At 39.9% G+C, this 24,876-nt stretch overlaps 5 protein-coding genes across 5 annotated transcripts; 2 read left to right on the plus strand and 3 right to left on the minus strand.

Moving 5' to 3' along the window:
• Positions 1-1,549: 1,549 nt before the first annotated feature.
• Positions 1,550-5,350, minus strand: c5h1orf159 (chromosome 5 C1orf159 homolog). The gene is made up of 9 exons (XM_029502305.1): positions 5,205-5,350; positions 4,219-4,299; positions 4,022-4,106; positions 3,333-3,428; positions 3,183-3,239; positions 2,804-2,938; positions 2,661-2,686; positions 2,465-2,489; positions 1,550-2,179 (listed from the first exon to the last, which is right to left on the minus strand). The coding sequence occupies exons 2-9, from the start codon at positions 4,288-4,290 to the stop codon at positions 2,076-2,078; spliced, it is 600 nt and encodes a 199-aa protein (XP_029358165.1). The 5' UTR covers positions 4,291-4,299; positions 5,205-5,350; the 3' UTR covers positions 1,550-2,075.
• Positions 5,351-5,818: 468 nt separating this feature from the next.
• ccdc36 (coiled-coil domain containing 36) lies at positions 5,819-9,529 on the plus strand. The gene is made up of 8 exons (XM_029502361.1): positions 5,819-5,933; positions 6,220-6,285; positions 6,687-6,825; positions 7,481-7,617; positions 7,793-7,841; positions 7,916-8,000; positions 8,249-8,364; positions 8,447-9,529. Exons 2-8 carry the CDS (start codon positions 6,233-6,235, stop codon positions 9,185-9,187), a joined length of 1,320 nt encoding a protein of 439 aa, XP_029358221.1. The 5' UTR covers positions 5,819-5,933; positions 6,220-6,232; the 3' UTR covers positions 9,188-9,529.
• kbtbd12 (kelch repeat and BTB (POZ) domain containing 12) lies at positions 9,507-13,240 on the minus strand. Its single transcript, XM_029502360.1, has 6 exons — positions 13,122-13,240; positions 11,604-12,750; positions 11,250-11,520; positions 10,948-11,098; positions 10,633-10,830; positions 9,507-10,541 (listed from the first exon to the last, which is right to left on the minus strand). The coding sequence occupies exons 2-6, from the start codon at positions 12,674-12,676 to the stop codon at positions 10,372-10,374; spliced, it is 1,863 nt and encodes a 620-aa protein (XP_029358220.1). The 5' UTR covers positions 12,677-12,750; positions 13,122-13,240; the 3' UTR covers positions 9,507-10,371.
• Positions 13,241-14,177: 937 nt separating this feature from the next.
• On the plus strand, positions 14,178-19,727 carry slc26a6l1 (solute carrier family 26 member 6, like 1). The gene is made up of 19 exons (XM_029502959.1): positions 14,178-14,317; positions 14,483-14,622; positions 14,739-14,849; positions 14,923-15,098; positions 15,191-15,355; positions 15,768-15,920; positions 16,233-16,315; positions 16,401-16,548; positions 16,680-16,793; positions 17,004-17,081; positions 17,181-17,276; positions 17,411-17,517; positions 17,688-17,757; positions 17,843-17,935; positions 18,357-18,467; positions 18,673-19,083; positions 19,359-19,413; positions 19,492-19,637; positions 19,722-19,727. The coding sequence occupies exons 1-19, from the start codon at positions 14,178-14,180 to the stop codon at positions 19,725-19,727; spliced, it is 2,403 nt and encodes an 800-aa protein (XP_029358819.1).
• An 831-nt stretch (positions 19,728-20,558) lies between these two features.
• On the minus strand, positions 20,559-24,876 carry p4htmb (prolyl 4-hydroxylase, transmembrane b). The gene is made up of 9 exons (XM_029502864.1): positions 24,550-24,876; positions 24,375-24,456; positions 23,397-23,587; positions 23,195-23,291; positions 22,867-23,029; positions 22,559-22,744; positions 22,212-22,302; positions 21,921-22,044; positions 20,559-20,783 (listed from the first exon to the last, which is right to left on the minus strand). Exons 1-9 carry the CDS (start codon positions 24,874-24,876, stop codon positions 20,569-20,571), a joined length of 1,476 nt encoding a protein of 491 aa, XP_029358724.1. The 3' UTR covers positions 20,559-20,568.

Below are 24,876 nucleotides of genomic sequence, written 5' to 3' on the forward strand. Positions count from 1 at the left end.
ATGGAGAAATGTCATTTAAACTAACTTTTTTCATATATTAAAAAACTACATCAATAACATACATATACATATATATATATTTATTATAGGTCTTATAAATGAACAGAAAGAAACAGTGATTATGGAAAGGTGCTTTATTTCTGAAAACAATTCTTATATCTCCAGAACATTCAAGGCATTAGAGTAATTAGAATATGTACATTATTACAAAACAATACATCCTTTGTATAAAACAATATGTACACATTTGTTTAGCTTATTTTCCTTAAACCAGCAAACACGAAGCAAAAGGGAAATATTCAAGGAATGATGAGCCATCTTTTATCTGGTTCATTTCAGATTGCTCCAAAACATACTGAAGATGAAAATGATGTTATTAATCTTGTCAAGATATAAAAATATATGAAATAAAATACAACAAGGCAAATAAAGCTTGGATATCTAGCCTTGGTTTCAAATTATGCACAGTAAAGGCCACTGGATATCCTCAAAATACCCAATTATTCATCACATCCGGACTAAAAATGTTTCCCGGCTGGATTTAAAGCTGATAATGGCACAGTAATCACAGCAATGGCATACAGTACAAGCCATCTTCTTCAGACAACATTTGGCAAAGGTTATAGCAGTCAAGTAATGTTCACAATGCAACAACACTGTTGCCAAGTATGCAAGAAAACAAACTCAAACACACTTGACACCAAATTATGAAGTTTGAGCATAAAAAGTAAGATCTAATATTAAGTGAGAACCTCAGACATATAAAGTGCAGGAGGATTCAAAAATGTTGTTTTGCTTTGAGAAAAATCTGTTGCAATTTTACTTCATGAACAATGGGATTGTAAAAGTATTTGCAGGTGTTGTAAAGCTGTGGAGTGTGAGTGGGTCTGCTGTGGAAGGCAATAAATTATTCTTTCAACTGCAACACATTATTTGTTCTACTTGAAATCCATTCATCTTGGTTGAGCTCACAAAAATAATAAATACGACAACAATAAAACAACAAAAATACAAAGTCAGCACAACTCCTACAGTAAGTCCCTATGACGTCCTGGTCCACTGGAAGAAATGTAACGCTATCAGACATAATTTATTCTGTTGGCAAAACTCTAATCGATAAAATTCAATGCATTGTTACAAAATGAAAAATACCACACGTGAAAAAAAAAAAAAAAAAACTGTAATCAGTTAAAAAACAAAATACCATCAAAGGTCACTGGGTTGTCACTTTGTTCCACGCTATTAAACACACAGATCCCATGGATTTCTAACACCTGACACATACCGGTGCCAGATCTGTCTGTTAAACACAGAAGCCAAGTGATGTTTCCTTACCTCAGTTCAGCATTAAAACTGGAAACTAAAGAAACCAGCTCCTGTCTACAGATATACAGTCCACCTTCTTCACCTCTAAATCACAATAACTTTAAGATATCACATTTGTTTAATCCAGAGCAAAATGGGTGAATGAATGAAGAGACGGTAATTAAGAAGGCTTTTCTTTTTTTAAACTGAATTAATGGAGTCCCCCCGTTTCCAGTCCTTGTGCAAAGATAAGCAACAAGCAGCTGTAGCTTTTTTTTTTTTTTTTTCACTCAATCTTCTCATTTAAATCTCAGTCCAGAGATCCATTAAGAGAATGTCAAAAGTGGTCTTTTGACAGTGGTCCAAATATTCATTAAGCCCAACACACATGCTCAGAGAGCAGGAAGAAATTGCTAAATAACAGCGTTTAGACTTAAAAACTAGGGACTGATCCTTAACGATCAATCCATTCATCACCACAGTGCTGCGCAAGCAGGTGGAGAATACAAATTGACTGGTAATGTACCAAATTAAAAAGAGAAATACTGTACTCTTTTCCTGGGATGTTTGAGTTATTTATTTTCTAATCTATTTATTTTCATAGAAAAAAAACTAAAGAAATATTGTCTATGAGATGCTGGAACAAAAGTCAGAGTTAAATTTGGCCACATTTATAGGATTCATCTGGTCTTTCTTCACATTTGATGGGAATCTGATATCATTCCTAAGCTTTCTATCCTACCTGCCCCAGCGCTCTCCAAACTCCTCTCCTACACATTATACACTTGAGTGGTGGATGTGGTGGGTATGGTGGCACTTTTCACTGTGGATGTTGCAGAGGGTCGCTCCCTTCTGACATATCTTGGCTTCCTCACTTCAACAGAAGAAGAAGAAAAAAGCAAATAAACAAACAAACACATACATTATATCTGTGACACAACTGAAAGGATCAAACCCTGGATCAAAATACAAGCTTATCATTATTGTAACACTCCTCAAAAAAAAAAAAAAAAAAGAGCGGCACACCTTACCAACACTACCAAACAGCTCTGGGCATTGTCTTGACTGCTTTGCATATTCACAATACCTTAACATAAGGAAACCTGTTCTGCAAGGTCAGAGAGGCAGTTTGTGGAGTAAGACAGACTTGTCAACTTACCTGATGTGGAGGGGATCATGACAGCCTGCAGGAGGGGAATAAAACACAGGAATGATGTTAGTCCCTTGGAAATGCAAACACATAGAAATAATATCTTGTCCAGAGAACATTACTGAAGTCACAGTGCACAGGATCAGTACACAAGTCTCAATGTAATGCAGAGCGCAATCAGCAGTAAACAACAAAACTGACTCACTGTCTCACTTGGTTGGAAAATGAAGGCTGAAAAAACACAATATTACATATGAGTTCAACACACTGAAAAAAAAAAACAAAACAAAAAAAAAAACACACAATATAGCTGAGGCAAAGCAATAAAAATCATATTTCAATACTTGCCCTTGTTGCGGCGGTAGAAGATGCTCGGCAGTCGGTTAGAGCGTTTGAGGTAGAAAAAGGAGGCAACAGATAGAATCAGGAACAGGCTAATCAACAGTGTTCCCAGGAGAAGGGAGGCTGCCACGCCCGGCCCTCCTGATCAAGCGTCAGACAAAACAGTAGCAGATGAGGAGAATTATGGCAAAGATCCTATTAGCTGATGCTGACTTTTCACTTATCTTAAATGCACACTTCAACATTAAGCATTCTGCTCTCGTCACCCAAACTACCAAACATTTATTATAATTCAGACTTGCAGAGTCTTTATGAGAATGTGAACATAGTAAACATAATCAAATAAGTAAATCAGTCTATTCTGACTGTAGTTATGGTGCCTTACCAATTTTAGGAATGACAGTAGTTACAGTTGTGTGATTCTTCCGCTCCACTGTATAGTCTAATGTGGATAGAAAACATGCAAATTGAACAAACACATCCCCCGAAACATTCAGATTGTGATCTCTCCAAAACAGTGAGTTCCAACTCTTACTGTAGGTGCAAACAGTTATGTTCTCCAGATCCACAGCTGCTGAGTCACAGAAAATGCACACAGTGTTGCTATTCTCGAGGACACGCAAGAAGCAGCCTATATGATTGAAAAGGCAAATACAATTACCATGAACTTATCCCCCAGTGCAGAAAAATGTTTGTTTCTTGCTGTATGAAAGAGATTCACTGGTGTTAAATCAAAGTGAAATATCTTCCCCAGCTAATATAGTTTAAAAAGTTTCAAATCAACAACAAAAAAAAAAAAAACAAAAAAACAACAACACTGCGACAAGCACACTAGTTCAAAACACCAAGTGCCACCAGCCTGGTTTGTTATTCAGCACTTTTTTTTTTTTTTTTTTAGCTTAAATGGCTGTATAGCTATCTTGACTTCCATAATGAGGAATGGCATAAACTGGTGGTCAACAGTTTAGACATGTCTTTAAAAAGAGAAGTTGAATATTTAAAATCTCTATGCAGTCAGAAGATGTCGTCTGTGCCGTTGGATTGACCAGTGTGGTAGATAAGATAATGATTAGATATACTGACTAAAAACCAAAATGATTATTCTCTTCCACAAATCGCAATATAACAATAATCAACTATTGTGCCAACGTCAAAACTCAGGAAAGAGTCACATTCTGCATAAAGCTGCCAACTTCAGTCAGCGATTTAAAACATGCGCAGTACCTGGTTCACAGTGGGTGTCATTTGAACACGAGTTGTTCACTCTCTGTTTCTCACCACAACACTCAAGGGAGTTTTGATGTAAGGCCTGTAAACAGAGCAGCATACACAGATCAATTCAGTGTAGTGATAAGACACAAATGCAAACAGACACACAAAGTTTGACAGGGTAGCATTCAACCTGTCATTCACTGTCTTACCTTAGTTACAGGTGTTTCAGGTCTAATAAGAATCACAGTGGCAGCCAGGACCAACAGGAATGACAGAGCCATATTTGAACCCTTGGACATCAAACAAACTTGAGTTAGAAAACTGTGACTGCAAACGTAATAGGACACAGGCCTTTAGCCGTTTATGCCACAGGAATGAAGAAATCATCCAGCATGATTGTGACTACCTGAAATGATTCAAATACTTGGTTGGCCACAGCATTGTCTTTCTATCAAGCGCGTAGTGATATAATTATTAGTTATTCATTTCAGAGTTCACTTTATTAAGGTGCAACTGTTACCTGGTTTGACATCTTAGAAGGTTTATTTTAAGTGTATCTATTTTGTTCTATCTTGAAGTGGGTTAGTTAAAAGTCACCCAGAGTTTTTAAATTCAGCTGAAGGGAAGTGCAAGGGCTACATCAGTGGTGGGCATCTGTTCACAATCAGCTCATAATAACTCATGTCTAAGGTTGATGTTTAAAATTTTCTTATTTAATTGTGAGTAGCAAATTTCACAACATCAAATTAAAATGGAAAACTTTAATTGCCTCTTTGGTGTGGTAAAATAATAATAATAAAAAAAATATCAGTCCAGTTACAAAACTAAGACTTTGACCTTTAAGGAGTAAAACCACAGCAGCTTAAATATTAAACTTATCAACAGAAGTGATTTCACTGGTCACCACGGCTTTCGGATTGGGAAGTAATCATTTCAGGAATAAAGATAAATAAACAGTCTATTTCCTCACAAAAGAGGCTGAATGTGCTGCGAGGTGTTTAGCTAGCTAGCACCTGTCAGCAGGATGAACTTCTGTCTCAGTAACGCCGTCAGCCTCAGACAAACAGACGCACCGATCGGGTTTGAATCTGATGGAAATGATCGCCTCTGTTTGCTGCCAAGGACCAAACACCTGCCACATTAGCGTGCGGAGAGAAACAACAACAACAATAACAACAACAAAAAGTTCGCTCACCAGCCGAAAACAGCCAGGCTGCTCCGACCCTACCAACAGTCCTCTGGGCGGCTTGGTCAGCCACAGGTGTCCTCCTCCGCAGATATGACCGGAGATTGGCTTTAATTCGTCTGCGTGTTTGTCCTGAACACACGCCTGAAAGACGAGCAGACGATCCGGCAGCTCGGAGCGCACTTACGCTTCAGGAACATACACTTCCGGGTACGACTTTCAAAATAAAACCCGGCTGTTTTTGGGCTTCACTGTATTCCCAGGTTGGCAGGTGACGCCGCTCACCGCTAATGGAGGCTGCAGAGCTGTTCAGCCGTGGACATGTAACCATAAGTGTGTGTATATTCTCTGAAAACTGCTTCACAGAAGTGAAAATCCAAAGGTTGATGATTTCCTTGGCTCGTAATCGTCTCCTCTTTGGCCCACATCTCTGTTTGTGGCTTCTAAACGTTTCTTTTTCTCGACTTTGATATTAATTAAGACTCCATACTGATGCTTTCACTTACACTTCTGTTTAAGTCGTTACAGGAACACGAGAAAGGGATTTGGGCAGAAAACATATACAATAATACAAAAATTGAGTTCTCACTCTGTACTTCCCAGGAAAAATAAATGTTTATAAACTATCAATACAGCATCACGGTATCTATTCGACTTTTGCTCGGACTGGATTCCCCCCCTTATGGTCCGTGAACGCAGCATGGCCTGCTTTTGAAAGGAAGTGTGGCGGGAGAAGCTGTGAGTTGCGTTTTTCTCTCTGGTTTGATGGTGAGTCCGATTTTAGAAATTTACCATGACTAGCTTTTGGCACAGATTTAAAAAGTCTGGTTTAACAGTAAACGGTAACTGTTATTATTGTTATTATTATTATTATTCCTGTGATAGTTAAAAGTAAACTAATGACTGATGCATTTCGTACATTAGGCTAATGATAACTAGGCTAGCTTGCATGACTCAACATGTTTCAGCTGTTGATGCTGTTAAAAAACCAAAACTGCTGCTAACTTGTTATTTTAACCAGCAGGTCTCCGCAGACGATGAATCATTTGAAGAACATAAAGGAAATGCTGAGCATCCAAACTGGAAGCAGGTTTTTGATAACTATAATGTGTTCCTTATTAACACTTTCCCGTCCAAACGTTTGACATGTACTGTCTATATGGCTGCTCTTAGTATTTTTAAAATGAAAGACACTGAGCTCGCTTATAGCATCAGGAAATACAAAATGATCTACAGCATTACACCAATGTAGCAATAATTCAATGGCAGCTATTGTGATAGCGAGAAATGATAGTTTCATCAGTTTTCCTTTTCTAGATTAATAATGTTGTGGCATTTGGTAGGCAACAATTAAAACAACTGTCAGATCTATCTGAGCCGCATTCCCATATGAAACAATATTTAGCTCAATGCCACATTCCCACACTTTGCTTTTATTTATTTGTGTTTCACTTAACTTGTAAAACCTTTTGGGGACAAAATACTCAGCAGGAATGCGGCTACCAGCGGCTACTCCAGTATGACAGACTCTCAGTTATTCTTTGGGTCTCAATTTTGGCCTGAAAACTCTCAGGGTGCATCTCAGGATATGAGTTTGTCATCCAGGACCTCCCTGCAAAGTTCCCAAGAGGTGAGATTTATCAACTTCATCCTGGTGTTGGTGAGGCCGTAAGATCATCTGTGTGCAAAGACAGTAGGCCAATTGCTTATAGTGTTATTGTCTTTTTGTAGTGTAGTTACTCACATTGTATTTAAAAGTGACCTTAGTAATGTGTTTAGTGAGACAGCTGAAGCTCTAGATATTTGCGTGGGAGCTATGCTGAGACATAAAAAAAAACCAAACAAACAAACATTGAAAAAAAAAAACACTATTTCGGCGTTATAATATTTGTGATTTTATTTCTTTAGTAAGTTTAATACATACAATGTAACATAATGCATATCATGTATGCCCATAAGTACGTATCCTATATAAGATATTTCCATTTCTGTTGTACACATTTATCTATCCCCTTAATGAGTCAGCCCCCGCTTGGGCCGTTTGAAATGTAAAATTTGAAATTGAATTTGAAATTTGAAAATTAATGAGCAGATATGGTTCATAGCCTACTTTCACTATTGGTAGGAAGACAAGGTGTTTTGGTTTTATAATTTCCATGTTACAATGACCTAAATACAGGACCAGGATGTGTACTAATTATATAAACATAAGTGTGTATTAATAATCTTTCAGATAATGTGAAAGAAAGGTGTCTTTTTAACGTGTGATTTTTTTCTCTGTTTAGGGTAGCGATTCAAAGTTTTCAATCAGTTACCACACTAAACCTCTGCTGTTTGGAGAATTGAAGGATAAATCCAGATGTTTTGCAATACTGGATAAATTTGAGGAGGACAAGAAAAAGGCAAAAGAAAAAAATGACAGGTACTTGTTGGATTTATAACCTGTGTGTGTGTGTGTGTGTGTGTGTGTGTGCGTGTGTGTGTGTGTGTGTAAACACAATACAATTACAATTAGAGATTATATGAAAAATCACAACATAAAAAAATAAGAGTCATAAGGATTTCTTTACAATATTAATGATCTTACTTTCTACCAGTGACCATTTGGCCAAAGAATGTCAACATATGAGAGAGACTCTTAATGATGTAAGTGATAATTGAATTTTTTCTATTATACAGCTTCTCATCAATAGATATGATGCATTAAAAATGTCTTTCAGATTCAACAAATGCTTGGTGGCACAGAGAGAAATATGGCTGTCTGCCAGACTGTCCTTGAAAAATTTGACAATTTTGCATCAACATGTAAGTTTACAAAAGGACAGATGTGTTTTTATTTGAAATAGCCTTTAGTATTAATCTGGTGAACTCGTGAAAACAGGCAGTGTGTAATATTTATTGTCACCAATGGATGGTGCACTTTGTCCAACAATAGTTCCCAGACAAATGTGCACCTAATTTTATAAAATTAGTGAGAGGTTTTAGGATTTTATTTTATTTGAGTTATTCTATTCTATTCTATTGACTTTTTGCCTCTTTATTGGTTCATCCAGTGCAAAATAATTTGAATGGTCTTCAGAGTGACATCTCGAAGCAGTTTCAGACTTTTGTAAATGAATTGAATTCCCACAAAGATGTGATGACAAAGCTGGAAGAAACAGTGAAAAAGGTTAATACCATAATTCTTTTAATGACATAAAAAGAGAAACATTTCTTATTAGTGATGATGATTGTTAATTTTTATCCTTAAGAGTGGAGACACTATCGCAGAACTTGGTTCAAATTGGCAGAGTTTAAAGAGTAGTCTTGAGAGCCTGAAAGAAGAGCAGCAGAGAGAACAAAACATACTTGCAGAGATGCTGAAGCTGCTCACCAGCCTGGTCTCTCAGATTTCAGCCAAACCCAGCTCAATGGACAGTGCCACCCAAAGGACACCAGGGCTGGATCAGTCCCTCTCCAACATCCTGCAGGGCAACAAACTTGAAGACAAGCAGCATCAATCTACATCGAATAATTCTGAGGACAAGCAGGGTGAGCTCCCCCCTCAGGATCCCAGTTCCAGCAATGTGAAGAAAAAATCTACTCTCAGAGGATACAGGAAGCGCAAAAAGAGGCCATCCGTACTCTCACAGAGAAGTAAGCGTGTTATCCAGGATGAAAACAGTCAACCTCTGATAAATGGCAACAAACAACTGAATGATTCAGTACCTCGCTGTGAGCACCATGATCTTAACGTGGTAACCAGTCGGGACGATCTCAACCCAGAGTGTCCAATAGCACTGAACAGAGGGAAGAAGTCCAGTGAAGCTTTGGGGCATATCATGACCCCTCTCGGCTGCTGGTCTCAGGACAGCAACAGCTCTTCATGCCTCACAGGAATTGACTCCATCCTAGACAAGATGGTAGCTGAGTCTAAGACGAGGACCCCTTTGAAAACAGGGTCCCTCTGGCAGTTGTTTGACATGAGTTATGATTCTGATTTAGGCTCTTAGAGGATGAGTGAGGGATTCATGACACTGCAACCTGTCTTTCTTTGGGCAGTTCAAGCCAGAAAGATTTAACCTTATATTTACAATTACATGTGACCATTCTTCTTGATTCTGTAGAATCAATTTTTTTAAAAGATGAACACATTGATAAACGTTTTTTTGTCTTGTGGTGGGATAGTTAGGAAATGGTGTAAGAACAAGTTAAGGACAACATGACCCGCAGAGAATTGCGTATTTTTAATCTTTATATTCATTTTTCTGATGAAAAAAAATATAGGCCACTGTGAAGTTCCTGTAATTGAACTTGAACTCATTCATTACATGTCCTGCTGACTTTACAATGAAAATAAACTGAAATGCTTAAATAATTACTCAGAAGTAATGTTATATATCGTACAAATACTTTGTCCGTTATGTGTTGATTTTCTAAGGGTGCGTTGTGTTATAGTAGTTGTAACTAAAAGTACTTTGCCTCCTCACATACAGGTCACCAATAGACACCACTCTCCTTATTTCCACACTATTGCTTTCATGAAAGAAAGATTAAGGACTATGGTGTGAGTCTCTGTTCAAACCACAACAACCAATCCATAATATTGAGGTGCATATTTATTCGCACAAAAGCCATTAAAGCTGCTTTACAAAACATCCCCAAAGAACACACATTGATTAACTTAATCAATTACATTGTTTAAACATATGATTTGTTCAAAGTTTAACTATTCAAAATATTTCCTAGTTTTTACTAGTTTTACCTGATCTGCCATCTCCATGGTCAATTCACCATAATGTTAGTATTATTAAACTTGTAAAGATAGGGTTAGTATGAATGGAGAAATCTATCATTCTAAACATAGTTCATATCGAAATATTTCCTCATGTCAAAGGATATCATTTAATAATGTTACATATGCACTATCAGCTAAGAACTACTCAGTTTCAGGTGGTAAAGTTTCTCTTCAGATTATACCTAATGAAATAGAAAAAGGAACAAAAAGACTATTTACAAATTATCACCCTCATTTAAGAACGTGCAAATCATTAACCACAGATCCTTTTTCATGCAAAGCACCAGACCTTTTCTGCTTAGAAGAAAATGCTTTTGGCCCAGCAATAAGTGCAGCAATAATTAATCATTCATTTTCTTCACCAATTCTACCAGACTTTGATCTGACTTGACCAGCGTATCACAGTTTTACTAGGTCTGCAGGAGGGGACATGAGTCCCCTTGGGTTGAGACTTGCCACCAAGCAGACATCATAGTTGTCGTGCATCAGAGCACGGCGGGCCACCACTGTCCACCGGCTCTCCCAAGGATCCAACTCTAAAATGTCCTTTGTTATGTCATCATGGCGACCTGGGGGTTGTCAAGAAGAAGGAGCATTACTTTCACTTGGAACTCCCTTTGAGTGTCTGGATTTTACTGGATCTGGGTACTGCTTTGTTACCTGCTCCTTTATAATATCCACACACGTAAATCTTTCCTCCAACCACGCCTGCATTACAGGCATTTGTGCGCAGGGAGAGCTGTGCACACGGGAGAGGAGGACCATCTCTCCAGAAATCTCCATCTGTGTTGTAGATCTCCACAGCATCGAGGCAGTGGCGTGACTGCCCACGGTCTACACCTTCACAGCCAATGCCACCTATTGATGCAAAATTTCATCATTAAATTTGATCAGTTTTACATCTTACAAAAATTCAGTGCATTTGAAATAACAGAACATGTAATTTAACAGTACAATTAAAAGAAATCATTGTACCCATTACAAAAATTTCATCATTGAGAACCACAGCACTGCAGCGGTACTTTGAGTACTTCATGGGACACAGTTCTGTCCACTTGTTTGTATTTGGATCATACTCCAGAAGCCGGTTACTTAGACATTCAGGGTCGTCATCTGTCCGGTATGACTGGGTGGTTGAGAGCAAAGGAGGGTTTAACGAAATAGGTACAGAGATCATACTGAATGTGTGATTTTGTCGTAGATTCCAAAGGAAACAAGCTGAATGTACGTTTTTGAATAATTCCTGGGAAAAAAGCAGACATGTTTTTTTATGTCACCTGTGGGGTTTGACCACCCATCACGTACAGACGACCCTTCATTCTGACCACACTGTGATAGGCCAAAGGCAAAGGCAGGGGTGCTGCACTCCGCCAGGGCCCGCCCTGCAGGGACCATCTCTCCACACAGTTTGTGATTAGAAACTGGTTCTTCAGTCTCATCTGCCCACCCAGAAGGTACAGAGTGTCACCCAGTGATCCCAGAGCGTAGGAATCACGGTACTCTGCTGAAGTCATACGCTCCCAGCTTCCTTGGGCCTCTACTTTGTACCTGCAAACCAAGACAACCACATTTGTTATGTATGTGGGGAGAGCCAACTCGTGGACAGATGCATTGCTTCACATTCATCATACCTGTAGACCTCAACATTCATGACCTTCTCTCGGGCCATTCTGCGCACGCCTGCCTCGCCTGCAACAATAATGTCATTTTCTTCAGTTACTACCCCGGCACCAACATACCCCAGAGCCTCTCCATACCGGGGCGAAGTCACGTAGTAAGTTCGGCCTGTGGATGGGGCATAGCAGAAACTGCGCTCAGTGAAGTTTCCGTATCTTGACCGAATCCCTCCGCCATCATTTCCAATACAGAGCAGCAGATCTGTGGTCTCCATTCCATAGCGCAGCTTTAATTTACGTGGCACAGCTGAAAAATGCATTGCTGTGACCTCCAGGGCTTCATTCACCATCTCCAAACACTCAGAATTAGCCAGAAGAGCTGTGTTTCTATTCATTGCCTCTCGTAAATAACCAGGGCTTATGAGCGGCAAGCGGACCTTCTTCAGGAGCTCTGGGAGGTGTAGAATACGAACCTCTCCTTCCGTCAGACTGCTGTGTTTGACCCAGCGCAGGACCACATCAAGGATGGTCTCCTCTCTGGAAACATTAAGGTCATCAGAGTTCAGCAGCTTCCCCAGCTGATGAGCTTCCAGCTCCAGGATCTCCTCATTCTGGCAGACTTGGACGAAGTGCTGCCTCAAGAAACGCTGAGCATGGTCGGCCAGTTCCTCTGCGCCAAGGTCACGAGCAAAGTAATACACACCGAGGCAGTTGGAGGCATCCATGTTTTCTGTCATGTGCTGTTGACAGCGAGAGAAGACGTCATCCATCTGCAGCAGAAAAGCTGAGATGGAGATTCCCTGCACATTGGAGTTAGTGAGAGGAAGGTCGGAGCAGTACATGTAGTTCAAGAGAAGAGCCAAGCTGTCTGCTGGGGTGTCACGCAGGAATATTTCTCTATTGGTGCACTCACGAAGGCCACATGTGAACATAACACGGAAGTAAGGACTGAAGGCAGATAGGACAACCCTGTGACAGGGAAAGCTGATGCCCTCAGCCACCAGTACCACGTCTGTCAGATGCTCTGTCTCCCTCATCCTTCTCAACTGGTTGAGCAGCACCAACCCATGTTTGGCCGTCAGATCCATTTTGTTATAATATCAATGCTCTTCACAAATTTACGCGGGTTGTTATGCACTTATGATCAACTAGAGAAGAAACTCTGTGTGAAAAACACAAAGAAAAAAGTGTAAGCAAAGTTGAGCTGCCATCAGTACTGCATCAAACCCCAAGTTTACGTTAGTGTGGAATTAGTTAGCAGTATTAAAGCCCAAGCAACTATTTTGTTTTTGCAAAATGTTTATAATTATTTCACTTAATTGACACAAGGAGTGAAAAGTTATCAGACTATTTATGAAAGCAATCCTGGTGAAATATAATAAGAAACCTAAATTTTATATTTATATTCATATATAAGGTTAGGGCTATATATAGCAAAATAACATCATTGTTTGTGTAAAGCAGCATGTGCTCTCTTACAAATTGCTACTTTTAACCATATCATGCACACAGGCCCCACCGGACATGTCTTACCAAAGTCATCAGTGCCTTTTCTGTTATCTCCGATCTAAAAAGACCTGTGGATATCCATGTTTTTCATCCAGCTACATGTATTGTTGACGCTGAGTCAGGGGGGTTAGTGTGCGTCTGAGCAATTGCAAGAGAGAAAGATACGTTCCCCTCCGCTGCTGTGGCCCTCTGAGCCACTCACCCAAAAATAGACAGTGTTGTGGCTGGGCCAGATAGAAACTGGGTCAAAAAGGTCTGCGCTGCCTGTGGAGCTTTGGGTTTTAAAGCATCAGCGGTAATAAATATTGTGAATCCTCTTTACATTTATAAATTCACTCTTCTGCAAGATTTGTTTGATTTGTTTTGGGCAATTCTACGTTCAGTTTGTGTGGCTCAGTTACGTGCACGCAGTCCTGGAATGACTGTAATGAAGTTGGCAGCTGGGATTCAGATTTCATACCCCCTCTTAAAGGCCCAGTATATGCTGCGCACCCACATGTTTCAGGAAATCAGGAATCAGGCTCTTTATTATTATACTATTAAATATAATCTTTCACATCCATATTCTTGAGACTTTTGTCTCAGACACAATACAGCTCTGGGGTGTATTTAACTTTAAAAAAAAAAAAAAAAAAAAACAACTTGAATTTTAAATATCTTGATGAACATTTGAGCCCATAATAAAGACTCACTTGACCAGTGTAACTTGACTTCTATTTGACATTTCATGGTTCATTGGTTTTACTTTTGCTAGTAAATGGAAAAACAGAGACGATGGAAATACACGTGTTAAACATCATTTGAAAATGTTCCCCTCTTTTAACCAGATAATTGGATCCTGTTCCTCCTCTGGTCAGTGTCCATCATCAATGAAAAGGCTCTGCCCACAACATCCTTACTACAGTTAATCGTTAAACTATATGATGAGGCTACATATGCTGGTTCAGCTGCTCTTTTCTCAGAACTGAAGCATCTGCTTTTGATAAACAGTTGGATGCAAAGTTTGCCATCTTTGGGATAAATCGTATCTACGTCATTAAAAGGTTAAAAGAAGGTGCAGAGGTTGAGCCACTGAGCCTGATGGACTCTGCACACAGGTTAGGGAAATACAGAGTGGAGAGGGAAGTTCTGGATGAGCAGAGATTGGAAGAGGTAACGCTGAGAAAAGCACACTCTGATACTCGCCCTTCTCTAATTGAGCAGCTTAAAAACTCCTTAAGGTAAAGTAAACTTGGTGAATTTGATTCCCACTGTACTGTAGTATGTAAATGTCTGTTCTGATCTCTAAAATGACCAAATCCATTTTTCCTAAATTTAGGATTTAAAGATATCCCCCAAAAGTTAAGTGTTTAATTTCTGCCTGTTTTTCCTTCAAATCCCTCCAGATGTACAGTACCCCAGCTGAAACGAAGGGTGCTGAGCATCTTACCTATATTATACTGGTTGCCCAAATACTCAGTTTGGGACTATGGCATGCCAGACCTCATCTCTGGGATTAGTGTGGGTATAATTCACCTGCCTCAAGGTATGATGTCGTCCTTCATAGTAAAGTAAATGCCATCGGGATTCCAATATACTGACTTCCATGAGTTATATAACCTACAAGCAACAATATTTGTAGCAATTCATCTGCTTCCACAGGTATGGCTTATGCATTGTTGGCTTCCTTACCTCCTGTATTTGGACTCTATACTTCCCTCTATCCAGCATTAATCTACTTCTTTTTTGGAACATCGCGTCATATTTCCATTGGTAAGTCCAGAGAGAGCCGAACAAATGATAATAATGACAATCAATAATAACATTCACCTTTTGCTATGTTCAGGTACATTCACTGTGCTCAGCATCATGGTGGGCAGTGTGACAGAAAGACTTGCTCCAGATTTGTATTTCCTCAAAGTGAATGAGACAAACATAACAGCAGAGGTGGACACAGTTGCACGGGACTCCTACAGGGTGCAGGTCGCAGCTGCTACTACTGTCTTAGGAGGACTCATTCAGGTCTGGCACAGCATCCAACGGTGATAATATATTTCAATTCTGGTATTACAGCTGCGAAACTCATTTAAGCAAAGATGGTTGTTTTTGTGTAGGTGGTACTGGGCTTGGTAAAGTTTGGCTTTGTGGGGACGTACCTATCTGAGCCTCTGGTGCGGGCTTACACAACGGCTGCTGCAGCTCATGCTGTCGTGGCACAACTGAAGTACATTTTTGGTGTTTCGCCCACACGGTTCAGTGGTCCGCTGTCACTGGTCTATGTAAGTTCTCTCAAGTATTTGGTTTTCATACATACAATACTGATCTGTATTAGTATAATGTATTGTCCTTAAATTGTTGAAATATGAAAAAGGAACATCCAAGTTTAATATTCTCACTCAGAAAAGAGCTTAACCAAGTTTTCTCATTAAGTCAAACAGTTTTTCTGGGCTACCATTGCTTTAGCGCTCTTCCACTGACTTTCTCATTTTCCTAGTTCATTGCACATGTATCAGTCACATATGCAATGGAACTCTGTCATGAGAATGTCGGAAATATTTTTTCATTGACTTTTTAATCTTTGCAATCAGTCCTGTATAATTTGGCTTACATCCATTATCTGTGTTTAACTTAAATGTGCATTTATAACAGTAACAACTCTTAACTCACTTGGTGTTTTACCTTTATCCTCAGACTCTGAGGGATGTTTGCTCCCTGCTGCCACAGACTCATCTTCCCACCCTGCTAGTCAGTGCTGTGTCTATGGTGTTTCTGGTAGCAGCCAAGGAGCTCAACTCCTTCCTCAGTCCAAAGCTGCCAGTGCCTATCCCAGTGGAGCTCATCACAGTCAGTTGGCAAAAGAACACACGATCTAGGCTCACTTTATATTATCACATTTGTGTTCTGTGCTGATGTTGCAGCATAAAAAAAAAAGAAAAACAGGCACAGGGGAACCAAGCAGCTGAATCGGCTGTTTTGTCAGTGCCTTTGCATTTGTGCAGTTCACAGCAAAAGAGAGAGATTTATGGTTAATAATTAAGTCCACATCAGCAATATGACACCAGATTTTTAATGATTAAGGATTTGTGTTTTTTGTTTTTTTTTCCTTCATCTTGTTCTTTTTATGTATATGTATGTATTTATGTGTGATTGCTTCAGATTGTCGCTGTAACACTGATATCAAACTACGCCCACTTGAACAGCAACTACACAATTTCAGTTGTTGGAGAAATTCCTTGTGGGTAAGCATTTGGATTAAGCATTCATTATATATTTATCATATTCTTTTTTCATGCTAATTGATCTAATTCTCTATCTTTGCGCCAGATTAAGTCCCCCCGAAGTTCCAGATGTGACCATATTTGGGGAAGTTATTGGTGATGCTTTTGCACTGGCTATTGTTGGATATGCTATATCAATTTCACTTGGAAAAACCTTTGCACTAAAGCACGGGTACAAGGTTGACAGTAACCAGGTGAGACAGAATTCACATTCAATATGTTAAATAACTGTGCTGATACCACGAACATACAAGTGTTTTCAGAATTAATTATTTTGGCTTTACTTTGTCTTCGAATTCTGGCATCTGTCTGCTCTCCACTGAAGGAGCTGGTGGCTCTGGGTCTCAGTAATGTGGTGGGAGGCTTCTTTCAGTGCTACTCTGTGTGCCCCTCCATGTCGCGAAGTCTCGTCCAAGAGACCACTGGAGGAAAAACACAAGTGGGTGAAGACCAGAAGCTACAATTACAAAAACAACATTGCAGATATAGATAATTAAAGTGTCAGCCTTGCCTCTCATGCCAAAGTAATCTATATCTATCTGAACTACATGCCAAATCAGTTACCACCACTAAATGTTGGAAAACCATGTGATCACTGTCCACCTCCACTGAATGATGTCAACATAAGCGATCTTTTCTATGTTCACAGATGGCTGGAGTGGCCTCCGCTCTGATTGTGTTTGTGACCATACTGAAACTTGGACCACTCTTCCAGGAATTGCCAAAGGTTGTGGCAAACTGTACAGATACACAAAGTTATGAAATATGATAGATAAAGAGGGGTGATGGATTTCATCATATTGAAATGCGAGTGTGCTTGTTTTAGGCCGTCCTCGCAGTGATTGTTTTTGTAAATCTGAAGGGCATGTTCAAGCAGTACACTGATGTTGTAACACTGTGGAGGCGCAACAAGATAGATCTGGTAAGAGGATAAATTATGTTCATAATTTTGAACTATGAGTATGAAGAGAATAAAACAATCCCTTGAAATCAGTGGTTGTTAACAGAATCTGCTTGGGTTTTCAGTGTCCTTGTCATTGCTCCTGTTTTCCCCAGGTGGTGTGGTTGGTCACTTGGGTGTCAACGCTGCTCCTGAATTTGGATCTGGGTCTGGCTGCATCGATCACCTTTGCTTTGCTTACTGTTATCTTTAGGACTCAGATGTAAGACTCCTTTAAACTTTGCATACACTGCTTCTCACTTTATAACAATTAGCAACATCAGTTACTAAAATTGTGTGTGATAAAATATTGTACTCAAGCCATGCACACATCATGAAATTTAGTTTTTTGTTGCTTTTTTTTTTTTTTTTTTTTTTTTAATTTATTCTTAGGCCAACGTACTCTGTTCTGGGAAATGTTCCAGGTACAGAACTGTATTTGGATATCGAGACACACAGAGAGGTAAAACACAAAGATGGAAAGTCACGATTTAAAGACTTTCAACATTGACTGCAAAAAAATCTGAGGATGATTCTTTCTTCGACAGGCGAGAGAGATTCCAGGAGTTACTATATTCCGCTCATCTGCAACAGTATATTTTGCCAATGCTGAACTCTACCTTGAAGCCCTGAAAGAAAAGGTTAGTGCTTAGTAATCCTGTTGAGTCCAGGACTGTGACTCTTGGATATTTGCATTGTCCAGTAATCTGAATATATCTGAATATATTTTCTTTTGATTCATGAATTAATGTGATGTAACATGAGAATAAACTGTTAAACATATTCATTATTCTTTGCCATAAGTCCTAAGTCCATGTTTTAACCATCCAGACTCCAAAGACGTTAAATATCACATTTTAAAAGGGTTGGTAAATTCTCCTCTTTGAGGAAATGAAAAAATAGAAATGTTTTGTACATTCATTTTCTGTCAGGTGATGAATAAGTTAAATGACTGTTTGTTTAAGCTCTGATGTTCTATAGTTTAGAGCCTGACAACTGTATGATTTTGTCAATTTTTTCTGTAATGGATATGCTTTGTTTCTCTTCGTCACCTGACTTCAGAGTGGGCTTGACATCAGTAAAATGATTATCTACAAGAGGAGGCAAGAGGCCAAACAGAAGCGTAGAGAAAGGAGAGCTAAGAGGCGCGCAAAAAGGCAGGCCAAGAGAGAGGTAATGTGCCAGAAAGTTTAACATTACTGCCATGGTCAGAATATTTGAAGTAGTGCAGTAACTTTGGCTGCATGTGTTGTCCTTTGATAACTTTGATGATGAAAAGATAAGTACAAAAACTCTCTGTGAGTCATATAGATAGATATATATACTGAAGTTTGATAGATACTGGATATTATCACTTCTTTTGCTGACTACTCCTTAGAAACGAGCACAGAGGTCAACAAAACAGCTCTCTGCTGCGCCGGCGTTCTCCATGGAGGAAGAGCCCGGCTGGATGGACACGTGCATCGACGACGAAGAACAGGTCTGGACTGAGAGAGAGAACGGGACAGTGTTTGTCATTCCAACCTCTCCCAGTGCAGCAGATGGCCCGTGTAGATGGGAATACCTGAAAGGAGGAGATCCAGACTGCTCAAGTTTAGGTTGGCTGTCTGAGCTGCAGGACGGGGACACCACCACTCTGGGCTCCAGCAGTGAGGACACATTGAGTCGTGACCTGGAGCGGGTCTCTCTGGGTTCTCTGGGCAAGTGGACCTGGGACATTCACTCCATCATTCTTGACCTTTCCACAGCTAACTTCATTGACACAGTGGCTATAAAAACCATGAAAAATGTAAGTACCACAGTGACACGTATTCTTTAAACCAAGACATGAATGAAAGCCAGTCATTTCCCCTTTGTTTGAAAGGAGATTATCCTTTTATTTTCAGGTCATCGTGGTGTTAATCCTTCATTAGATAATGTAAATTTCATTTAAGTGATATTAACAAAGTATGCATGTTGTCCTGGGAGTTTGGCACCAAGGTAAACACTGATGGTTTAGCATGAGCTGGTTGAAGTTTGATGCACCTCATGAGGAAAAATGCTCAGCATTTATTTTATTGGCAGATTTTCCATGACTTCAGTGAGATTGATGTGGATATCTACATGGCTGGCTGTCAGGGTAAGTGAACACCTTTCCATTTTCTTAAGGCTCTAGGCTCGGTGTAGTATCTCTACAAATAGGCTGTTTGCTCCTCAGCCTCTGTAGTGGAGCAGTTGGAGCTTGGTGATTTCTTCTCTGAGTCGATTACAAAAAGGCGTCTTTTTACCACTGTTCATGATGCCGTGCTGTACTGCCTGAACCACCGTGGAGCAACATCATTCCCCAAATATGAGCCGAAAGTGGTGAGTACAATGAACCTTTATCTGTCAAATATAAATAGCTTTATGTGTGTACACACATAACTGTTGGTTATAGCTAATTGTCAGCACTGAACAATCCAACTTCAATTTGTCAATTCAACAAATCGACTAAACTGGTTTGATTTCAGGACATGCATAGCAGCACAAAACTTTAAAAACCAGAACCAAACCGGACATCCAGCACAGAGGATGGAATATCAGCAAGAGGAGATGTCACAAACTGAGAACTTGTATTTTTAAATCAAATAATGCTAAATAGTTAAATAATTAACGTACATGGATTTACATATTACCTTTTAAGGTATGTAAAAGAAGACTAATTTTGAATTCTGACACATGAGCTCAGTTTAACTTTATTCCATGTATGGGAGTGTTACACTGCATTTTTAGAGAAAAATAAATAGTAAATGAATACAGTGAAACATCCAAACAACTGTGCATTTGAATCGAGAATAAAACAAGGATATATTCAAATAGCAAAGACAAGGCAACATGCGTCACACTTAGTGTGTCAAGTCTTTTTTAGCAACGGCCGCAATAATGAGGTGCAACATTGAAAAGTTTACAGCAATCATTTCAATTTTCAAGTGCAATTCCTCCCCATGGCAACAGCAAAATTGTGAAGCGAATACATGCAAAGGAATGGGTTTCTTGTCTCAACTCCTTTTCTGAGTTTCTAGTGCAACATTCCTAACATGGGAACTTGTAATTGATTAAAAAAATAACAGGATAACAATACCCAAGCAACATTTTACTAAAGCTTCTCTTTACAGTTGCATAAACCTACTGTGACCTCATTCCCTGAATTAGTCTTATCTCTACATACTGGTCACAGAGGACATTACCGAAACATTGTGCACAAGTTTGAGGAAGGCTAGGTAGTTTTTTTTTTTTTTTTTTTTGGTAATATAAGCTACAAGTCTTGGTGGATTGTGGGGCTCTGTATGTCAGGGTTCAGAGTCAGACCATCATCATCCTCCTCTGGATGCTGTGACACCAGCTGCTGATAGCGAGCCTGCCTCTGGTAGTCTGGATCGATGTTTATCCATTTATTGGCGACCCACTTTGTGCCAAGGGTGACTACGCACCCTCCATGCAGAGCATATTCATCCTGCTCCCCCACCCAGCCTATTTAGATGAAAAAATTTATTTTAGTTAGTGACGTCCTTTGATTTGTTTTTAAAATGGCTTGGCTACCAAATACACTGTGTCAACTGAGCGGTCAATCTGATTTACTTGACTAGTTTTGTTTTCTCACTTTAGTTTTTGGATAATGTTAATTAACCAGTAAATATCAAAACACCAATTTAAACTATTATTAGTTTAAAAGTTGTTACATATCTGCTAAAATTTACCCACACCAAAACGAGCTATAACCACAAATTTCCAATACATAAAAATAAAATTTTGCACAGCAAATTAATTTAACTGAAATTAATTAACTGAAATTATATTATATTATATTATATCATATTATATTATATTGGGGGTGCAACGGTCCGTGTGAATTTTTACCGAACATACTGAAAATATTACCACGCTAAAACAAAGCGGAACTACACGCCCCTACTTGTTTCCTCCGGGTGACGGAACACTATCGCAAAGCCCCGTATGTTGTTGTTGAGCCATCCTACCAACCTCGTTTAGCATGTAGCACAGAGCAGCTTGACTGAGCCTGACTCAAGTCTGAGTTAATTAATCTAACTAACGACTCAGTCTAACATGAGAACAGATGAGCCTGGCAACTCGTGTTAGCACCCAGTGTTAGCGGTGTTATTTTCTGGGGTTTCTACCATAAAGAATTAAGCTTGAGTAACATTTCAAGTTTATTTAAACTTTCCTGGTAAAGCCAAAGAGTTTTGTTTTGTTTTTTTAATTTAACTGAGCAATTTGAATGTGAAGTTCCAAATGCTTACGGCATTTTCTAGATGCGCTCTTAAAATGAGCTTTATTTTATTACTTTTTTTTTTTTATTTTCCTAACCAGACTCAGATATGTTTTTATTTAAAAACCATCATTTGGTCAGGGTATTGTTATGTTTAACGTTCTCACAGTTTTGTTTTTTTTTTTTTTTTTGAGAAGATAAGTATCATTCTTTTGTCCGTGTGGAAAATTTGAACAGTCATCAGCATAAGATTACAAACAAACAGTAACAGTAAATCAGTACCGCAACATGATATAAAAGAGAAATTAAATGAATTGCAGATTTTCATTGTTATTGTAGTGATGATCATAAATTGTACTGTAATTTTTTTGGTTTCCTACCTCGTCCATCAGAAAGGTAATTGTACCAGAAAACAGCTGTCCCTTTGGTAGGCTTCACCCTGAGGTTGCTCCTGTCACAGTTCCTTCTGGTGTCCAAAAGATCCACGTCATTCTGTATTAGAGACTAAAACAAATGCTTAAACTCAGTGACTTAGTTGGCTTTATATCAGGCTCATGCACCCACTGACAAACGAGTGAGTTACCACAGATGTGAAAGACATGCATAGTATGCACACAATTCTTTCGCAGGGCTCCCTGAAGACATTTCTAGACCCACACACAATTACGCACCACTTCATCATAGGTCCTGTTGTCTGCCACAGGGAATGCGGTCTCCCCGCCCCCCTCAACAGAGTTCAGGTAGAAGAGTACTGTGATGTACCTAAGTGTGCAACACAGATTTAAATTGACACACACATGTATGGTGCAAACGAGCCCTAGACAAACACACAAACACTTTCTAAACAAGAGGCACGCACACACACTTTTTTTTCCCGTATTGACAATATCCAATCACCCCCATAAACATGCCAGCAGTCACAATGGAGTGTCAAAGTTTAGTCATCACACCAGACAGATGAAATACTTTCTTGTTATTACATTGAGAAACTCAACACTATGGACCTCAGTAATCTCACCTGCAAGATGTCTCAAAAGGGGTGGAGGTGTTAGCTGCAAGGCGAGTGTGCGTGCAGGCAGTTTCAGGGTAGACGGGGCCACTGTCATGGTGGGCGTGGTAGTGCCCTCCTTCCTCATAACGGACCACCTGAAGTGGCTCACTGAGGTCCACTAATGTGGGTGGCAGCCGGGTGAGGCGAGTCACCCTTGTTAGAGAGAGGTAAAGGAAAAGATTGCAATTGACTGAAACTATATTCAATTTTACTGCTCATTCATAGCAAGACAAGTAAAAGGCAGTCAATCGTTAGTAATGAGGCGACTTCCCAACCTGGCCTTGATGTCTTGGAGGACCTGGTGTGCTCCTTTCCCCTGGTAAAGCCAAGTGTGTCTGCTATTCCTCACCAGCTGACTCCTTTTCACCCCACGCTGAAGCAGGAAGCGCTGAAATGCATCGTTGCTCAGGAGCTTGAACTCTTCCAGGCTCAACAAATCTATCCAGAATATGAGACTATAGAAATTATGATGTATTCCTGAAGCATTTTAAGGCTCAATTAAAACTTTTTTTTTTTTTAAATTCCAACTCACCAAAGAAGGCCGTTAAATTGGAAAGTGAACAGTGTCAAAACCGAACAGGAAAAATAAAGTCGATGTCTTACCGTTACCATCCTTGTCAGCCTTGAGCCCTGCGTAGATTTCTCGCAGGTTCTCTGGTGTGAGCCAGATGCCGTCCCTCACTCGAGAGTGAGTCAGAATCTGTTGGAGGTTAGCAAAGACATGGCAAGTTAACGAACTGAACCACAAAACCGCTTCACGTCATTCGCTTCATGAAGTCCTCACAATCCACAAACTGACATACACCTCATGGAGCTGCAACTGGCCGTCCTGGTTGATATCAAGAAGGTTGAAGATCTCCTCTGGGCTGAGGTTGAGCTCCTTGGCCAGCTCTTCCTGACCATCTTGCACCATGAGCTGGCTTTCCATGAGACCCTTTAGCTGCGCCAGCTGCATCACAACACGACACTCATCTGCTGACAGAAACCCAGGGATCTCTGCAGAAACGATCACAGACAAACTGTCTACTTTGCTGCCACATTTTCTGTCATACTTTTATTCCACCAGTGATATATTTTACAGATTTCTCTTGCTTAAGCAGTAATTAAGTAATGAATAACTATCAAAACAATGTTGTAGATGACCAAATGCCAAACTTTTGCCAGCCCAGCTTGAAGGGTTTTCTTCTCTACTTTGTCTCCTAACAGTCTCACCAAGATGGACCGTTTGAAATTGCACTGAACATTTTTCACTATTTCCTGGGATTTTGTAGAAAAAGGTGTCAGCCAATGATTCAACAGTAACTCTAAATTGCACTACTGATACAGAATGATTTCATCAGTGTCAGGTTTATAGATCCACAGAAGCCTTTAGAACACATTATAGATTCTTTTCACTTCACAGTGGTTGTGAAGTGGAAAAGCATCATTAGTCCAGCATATCTGATCCAAGTGGTGACTGCACATTGACTGGTGATTCATAGCTGGATGTGTTTTTCAGACAGATGCATTTCTGCTCTTAAAGGACTTAAGTACATCAGATGTGCAGAACTGATGGAGTAGTTAGCCGGAGGCTTTATGATCCACTTCCTCCTCCTGCCTTTTTTTCATAGATGTAAAAAATGTACTTAGCTTTGTACTTGGCTTTGTGTTAAAATAAGGAAGGGGGAAAGTGCGGTGAACTTAACATGTTTGCTTTCACTAAATGAGAAGACCTATTTGGCAACAAGAGGTTCATGCTGGTGTGCTGTTCACTCTTTTGCCACACGGGTGTTTTGGATATTACCAAACAACAAAGGTTTCAGACTCAAAGTCCGCATCTCATGAACTGTGCCAGGGATCAGGGACACCCTCTGGACATGTCCCACCTGGTGGATAAATCGCACAAAGTGAGGGGATTGTAGAGAAGAGTAAAAGATGTGTGTTAAATTGAAGACTTAAGGGGGGTTGACGTTACTCACCCTTATTCCCTCGATCCTCGTCAGGGACACCTCACGCAGAAACTCGGGTTTTGATGGCGGCCGCTCCGGGCACTGGTGGTTCGTGGCCGGAGCATCACGACTCCGGCTCGCGTCCTCCTGCCCGCTGCTGTAGTGCACGTAAAACAGCAACGCTATAACGTTGATGATGTAGACGTGAAAAAACACCATGACCACCACGAAGTAGGAGCGGGAGCACACGCTGCTCTTATGGCAGGAGAGGCGCTCGCAGGGCGGCCGCAGAGGTGAGGTCGCGCTCTGGGACGGAGAGCTGTCCTCCACATCTGGAGCGTCCTGCTGCGCATTCAT

The sequence above is a fragment of the Echeneis naucrates genome, chromosome 5 (assembly GCF_900963305.1).
Source record: "Echeneis naucrates chromosome 5, fEcheNa1.1, whole genome shotgun sequence".
Classification (NCBI taxonomy): Eukaryota; Metazoa; Chordata; class Actinopteri; order Carangiformes; family Echeneidae; genus Echeneis; species Echeneis naucrates.

Excerpts from the sequence above, each read along its gene's own strand:
- c5h1orf159 (XM_029502305.1), bottom strand. The coding sequence starts at position 4,290 with ATGGCTCTGTCATTCCTGTTGGTCCTGGCTGCCACTGTGATTCTTATT. Across the intron at positions 4,107-4,218 it reads CTGAAACACCTGTAACTAAG|GCCTTACATCAAAACTCCCT; the intron begins GTAAGACAGTGA and ends CTCTGTTTACAG. Across the intron at positions 2,939-3,182 it reads TACTGTCATTCCTAAAATTG|GAGGGCCGGGCGTGGCAGCC; the intron begins GTAAGGCACCAT and ends ACGCTTGATCAG.
- ccdc36 (XM_029502361.1), top strand. The coding sequence starts at position 6,233 with ATGAATCATTTGAAGAACATAAAGGAAATGCTGAGCATCCAAACTGGA. Across the intron at positions 6,826-7,480 it reads CCCTGCAAAGTTCCCAAGAG|GGTAGCGATTCAAAGTTTTC; the intron begins GTGAGATTTATC and ends TTCTCTGTTTAG. Across the intron at positions 8,001-8,248 it reads TGACAATTTTGCATCAACAT|TGCAAAATAATTTGAATGGT; the intron begins GTAAGTTTACAA and ends TGGTTCATCCAG.
- kbtbd12 (XM_029502360.1), bottom strand. The coding sequence starts at position 12,676 with ATGGATCTGACGGCCAAACATGGGTTGGTGCTGCTCAACCAGTTGAGA. Across the intron at positions 10,831-10,947 it reads TGATGAAATTTTTGTAATGG|GTGGCATTGGCTGTGAAGGT; the intron begins GTACAATGATTT and ends TTGCATCAATAG. Across the intron at positions 10,542-10,632 it reads TGGATATTATAAAGGAGCAG|GTCGCCATGATGACATAACA; the intron begins GTAACAAAGCAG and ends GACAACCCCCAG.
- slc26a6l1 (XM_029502959.1), top strand. The coding sequence starts at position 14,178 with ATGGACTCTGCACACAGGTTAGGGAAATACAGAGTGGAGAGGGAAGTT. Across the intron at positions 15,921-16,232 it reads TCCCAGTGGAGCTCATCACA|ATTGTCGCTGTAACACTGAT; the intron begins GTCAGTTGGCAA and ends TGATTGCTTCAG. Across the intron at positions 17,518-17,687 it reads GTTATCTTTAGGACTCAGAT|GCCAACGTACTCTGTTCTGG; the intron begins GTAAGACTCCTT and ends ATTTATTCTTAG.
- p4htmb (XM_029502864.1), bottom strand. The coding sequence starts at position 24,876 with ATGAATGCGCAGCAGGACGCTCCAGATGTGGAGGACAGCTCTCCGTCC. Across the intron at positions 23,588-24,374 it reads TCTGAAACCTTTGTTGTTTG|AGATCCCTGGGTTTCTGTCA; the intron begins GTAATATCCAAA and ends TCGTTTCTGCAG. Across the intron at positions 23,292-23,396 it reads GCCAGTTGCAGCTCCATGAG|ATTCTGACTCACTCTCGAGT; the intron begins GTGTATGTCAGT and ends AACCTCCAACAG.